This window comes from Austrofundulus limnaeus, unplaced genomic scaffold (genome assembly GCF_001266775.1).
Source record: "Austrofundulus limnaeus strain Quisiro unplaced genomic scaffold, Austrofundulus_limnaeus-1.0 Scaffold378, whole genome shotgun sequence".
In the NCBI taxonomy this organism is placed as follows: domain Eukaryota; kingdom Metazoa; phylum Chordata; class Actinopteri; order Cyprinodontiformes; family Rivulidae; genus Austrofundulus; species Austrofundulus limnaeus.
Genome location: NW_013952780.1, coordinates 163,604 through 168,775, shown reverse-complemented (window position 1 = coordinate 168,775; position 5,172 = coordinate 163,604). Strand labels below are relative to the sequence as shown.

Sequence of the window (5,172 nt, the reverse complement as noted above, 5' to 3'; positions counted from 1 at the left end):
ACACACACACACACACACACACACACACACACACACACACACACACACACACACACACACCCATCCTTCTGGTCTGACACTGGGAACCAACCGGACTCAGATCTGTAAAGAGAGTGGAGCAAAAACCTCAGAACTGGACCTGTTGCTCAAAGTTCTTTAACTCAGGAGGAATATGTGATATTTGAGGGTTCTCTTTCGAATTAATTCACAAAATTGTTTAAAAATCTGTTTTTACTTTGTTGTTACAGGCGACTGAGTGCAGATTTGTGAGAAATAATATACCTGTATAACTATAGCTTCAATTTGCAATAAAAAGTGGGGAAAATATTTTAAATGCTTCCTGTCAGCAGGATTAAAACTCTGACGTCTGCAGGCTTTGTCAGCTCTGATGGATGTAATCATTTCAACAGACAGGATCTTTTAAACCCAACGAGTCAGAACCTTCAGAGAGGAGAACGGAGGTTCRGGTTCACTGACTTAACCTGTGGCTGCAGGTATACACTCCTCGTGTTCCACTTCAACAACTTCTGACAGATCTGTGCGCTGAGACGGATGGTCCTGTTTAACACACACACACACACACACACACACACACACACACACGAAGGGATCTGCGTCCTTCACCTGGAAACCTTGAGCTCCCACACAACATGGAGGATGAGAGAACAGGTCAGACTCGCTGCCTCAGATCTGTTTCTGAAACCATCACTTGTTTTGCTGACGATCCAACATCAAGACAAACCCATGCAGCTCTCAGATGTTGATTTTCCCTTTGTTTTTTTTACAGAAATCAAAGTAGAGATGAGAGAATACTTCATCTGATCAGTTCATCATCTGAAGTCTTTAAAGTGCTTTTTAAATTTTTAATAACTGGTTGGTTTTAATCTTCCTGCGCTGATATTTGGAGTCGGAGCCYGCAGTGAAAGTATTAATCATGCAGAGGGATGAAAGTGTCTCTCATGTCCTCATCTCTCTGGAAAAGTCTGCTTTTAAAAGCTTTAAAAAAATCCTCCTGAAACAGAAGCTGACAGTTTCTCAGTGTTAACTCAATCTCACATTTCCCCTGAGAAGGAGATAAAAATACCCCCCCTGTCCTCTGCTCTCCTCTCTTCCATCTCAGCTGTAAGATTTAACAGGAAGCAGGTAGTTCTGATTGGACTTTCAGCTGATTTCTKTCTTGTTCTTTTCTCCGCAGTATGAATTCAAGCTGAAAAACATCAAGAAAAAGAAGGTGAACATTCTGGTTTCCACCGATTGTGTCAAAGTGCTGCTGCGCAAAAAGAAGAAGGTACGTTTGTTTTTCCCCAAAGGTGGGCGATCGTGGGACTCTCTGGTGCCTACTGAATGAAATCAGTATTCAGAAACTCCATCTGTGTTTATACATATGACATTAACAACTTCTGTGACGATATGAAAGATTTTAGGTGTAAAATAATAAAAAAACAAAATCTGAAGCACTAAATAAACAATTTATAAATCACTTTTCACCAATCCTCCAATCAAAAAACAGCGTCTCTTCTTTTTCAGCCTCAGACACTCGTATCAGAAGATGAATGTTAATCATCACATCAAACTGAGGATCACATCTGGTCAAAATGACCTCAGCACATTTTCAGATTCCTGCTTTTTAAGCTACATTTTGATCCCCGGATCATCCTGAGATCATGAGCAGTTCCATGGATAAGCCTTGACTCAGGAATGGGYAACTGGTGGCCTGTGGGCCACATCTGGCCCACTTGACTTCCATCCAGACTGCCAACGTTGTTGTTTTTTTTAACTTAAAAAAGCAGGCAAATCAGCTCTTTGATTAATTTTTGATAATGACAAATGTATAAAACACATCCCTCAAACTCAGTCTGCAAGTGACTCCCACCTACACCCCCCCCCCCACGAAAAAAAAATCTAAAAACACATTTTTTTGTACAATTTTTTAAAAAAGAAAAAAAAGGGTTTTTTTGTTTGTTTACTTAATATGAAATTTGTTTCTTATATCAATGGTAAACTTTAAATTTATGATTAAATGCAACAAGATAAATTTGAAAGGTGAAAGATAATAATAATAATTGTCCTGCCCCTGAGCTGTTGGCTTTGAGTAACTGAGCAATTTAGTATTAAAGGGATCCCCGATTAGTTGTAACATTCGACTTTATTTAATAAACATGYATTTTAACTGTAAAATAAAGGCTGTAAAAATACTGTAGGATGTTTAGTTTTTATAATCTTTAAACTGAAAGTTTCAAAATATAGTACACGGACTGGGCTATTTTATTTGCATGCAAAGCATTCTGGGTAAATGATGACGTGGGTAGGTCCTCGGTGTGAGCGAGCTATATCCACCCTGAAGGTTAATCTTGGACAATATCTGATGATCGACTCTTTTAAATGAAACCAGRGAGCGTTGACAGAGAGGAGAAGGTAGAAATGACTCAGCCTGGAACTGAAAATATAGATGGAGGACCTCAGTTTAGCTTGTTTGTCGCGGTAGCACCGAGCTAATACATATAAGGCAGTATAGCGTTGGCGCTAGCACAAAGGCTAACTGGCTAAGCTGAGTTTCTTCTTCCATGAAGCAGCTCTGTTGTCCTCCATCCATATTTTCAGTTCCAGGCTGAGTCATTTCTACCTTCTCCTCTCTGTCAACGCTCTCTGGTTTCATTTAAAAGAGTCGATCATCAGATATTGTCCAAGATTAAACTTCAGGGTGGATATAGCTCGCTAGTAGCCTCGCACCAATGACCTAGTTGATGTCATCATTTACCCAGAATGCTTTGTGTGTAAATAAAATGGCCCCGTATGTGTTAAAATATATTTTTAAAAATGTACAAAACTAAACAGCCTACAGTATTTTTACAGTCTTTATTTTACAGTTAAAATATATGTTTATCAAATAAAGTCTAATGTTACAACTAATCGCGATCCCTTTAATGTCTCATAATAAGCTGCATTAAAGTCAGCATCAACCAGAAACTACATCTCCCATAATGCCTGTTGATCATCCATGAGAATTCCTTGTCAGAAAGTGAGAGTTCAGGATTCAAGATGGCAGCTGCTCACTAGAACCTCATCAGTGAGTCAAACTTTATTAGTTTTTCGTTTAATTATATTTCCATGTTATTTATTTCTGATTTAGTCAGTCGTACACTTAGTTCTTATCAGTCTTTAAAACAGGACATGTTAAAACACTGTTTAGTCAAAGTTAAACATAAAATGTCACAGTTAACCACAGCTGGCCCTTTGAGAGYCACTCATGTGGCCCTTGGTGAAAATGAGTTTGACACCCCTGGTGGAAAAGTTCTTTTTGTTGACAGTTTGTCAGAAGATGGCACCTCCAACACAGATACCACGTAGTGCCCTCGTCTTCTCTACCAGTGAGGAAGAGACATTTAGCCATGGCTAAGAACAGAGGAAAGATAAAATCTCATGTTTCAGGTGAAACGGGAGGTGGAAATTTCACAGAATGTTCACAGAATTTCAAGACAAACCTTAGTCAGCTTAGAGACGCTGTCTGCCATAACATATTTAACATAAGTCACCACTACAACATGTTACACAAAGTAAATATAAGACAAGTAACTAAACAACAGACTTTTTACCAGAACCACACAGGAGTSTGATCAGCTCGCTGTTTCAGACACCTCATTTAAAACGTCCATAAATAAGTTATTTATTTATTATATGTATTTTGACAAAGTGCCGTTGTTGCAAACATTTTAATCAGCTGTTTTCTCTTCACACCACTTCTGGATTTAATCCTCTGTTCAATGTGCTGGCTCACATTGATGAAGTCCAACAAYCAAATTTTGACCTGTTAGTATGAAAACCTTCAGCCTTTTAGTTCACCCACAGCTGTTTGTCTATCTGTTAGCAAAACATCCTCCCAACAAATATGTTTCATGGTTGGTGTCTGATTCTGACTGTTTTTATGCTGCTGCAGAGAAAAGGCTGGTCCTGGGACGAGAACTCTGTCTTGGTGACACAAGATCCCATCTACAGGTGGGCTTTAAATGTAGTTTTTATTTATCAAACAGATTCTTCATGTGTCCTTCTGTCTCTGCAGGATCTTTTACGTCTCACATGACGCTCAGGACCTGAAGATTTTCAGCTACATAGCCAGAGAAGGAGACGGCAACGTTTTCCGCTGCAATGTCTTCAAGTCTAAGAGGAAGGTAAGTTATACGGTTTGTTTGGTTCACATCAGGTTATAGACTTTACTGCTTTAAAGCATTTATTATGTTTGAAGCTGACGAGAAACCAGGTTCGATTGAGTCTCAGTGACGGTTAGTCCTGAACCACATCAGGCTCTTCATGTGTGGAATCCTGAGATGTTCCGCTCCACATGTCTGCATTTTCCTTTCGATTAAAACAAAACATCAGCGAGGTCGGCTCCCAGCCTTCACCATGGAGACCGGGCCGACGGCGGCGGGGCTGAATGCTAATCGCTGTGGTGGGAAGAGAGCAGGAAAAGACCTCTTTGGTTCTGCTCCTGAGGACATTTTCACCTGCAGCTCTGTGAGGGACGCAGGCAGGCTTATCTGCTCAGTGCAGACTGGATCATCTGATACAGGAGATTTGATTTGTTTCATCGCAGCGTGTGGAGGACTCAGATGTCGCTCATCGATGAAGCCTTTTGTTCCAGAAGGTTGTCAGAAGCAAAGCGGCTCCCTCTCCGCTCTGCCTCGAGGAAAACATCCATTTTCTGCGCCACGTTTCTGGTTTTTGTTGTTTCTGCGTTGATGTTTGAAGCTTGAGCCACCATGACGAGCTGACTGACAGGAGGGAGGAGGAGCCTCCAGAGGCGGCGTGGAAAACATCTTTACAGAGACGGAGAAATGAGACGGAGGATAAAACCTCCTGCCTTCTGATGTGGAGATACAGATTCTGGAAGTCCTGTTTGAGTTTCCTGACCTGTGCTCAGACCAAACATTCAAAGATCCCCACTTCTGAAGAGAAACTAAACACTGAATATTACAACTAGGGCTGCAACTATGAGTGTTTTGATCGTCGACTAATCAGTGTTTATTTTATCAATGCATCAATTAGTCAATGATTATTTTTGTGCACCTCCTCTTCAGCTACAGTACATACAGCGGGTAAAATAAGTATTGAACACGTCACCATTTTTCTCAGTAAACATATTACTAGAGGTGCTAATGACATGAAATTTTCACCAGA

General features: G+C 40.4%; 1 protein-coding gene across 1 annotated transcript in view; it reads left to right on the top strand.

The window, feature by feature from the left end:
* LOC106528423 (carboxyl-terminal PDZ ligand of neuronal nitric oxide synthase protein) overlaps positions 1–5,172 on the top strand; it is a 31,846-nt gene that overhangs the window by 11,400 nt on the left and 15,274 nt on the right. Inside the window, exons 3-5 of the mRNA XM_014023591.1 lie at positions 1,196–1,288; positions 3,935–3,993; positions 4,058–4,166. Of these exons, the coding sequence (XP_013879045.1) occupies positions 1,196–1,288; positions 3,935–3,993; positions 4,058–4,166 (261 nt within the window). The remainder of the gene's footprint in view (positions 1–1,195; positions 1,289–3,934; positions 3,994–4,057; positions 4,167–5,172) is intronic.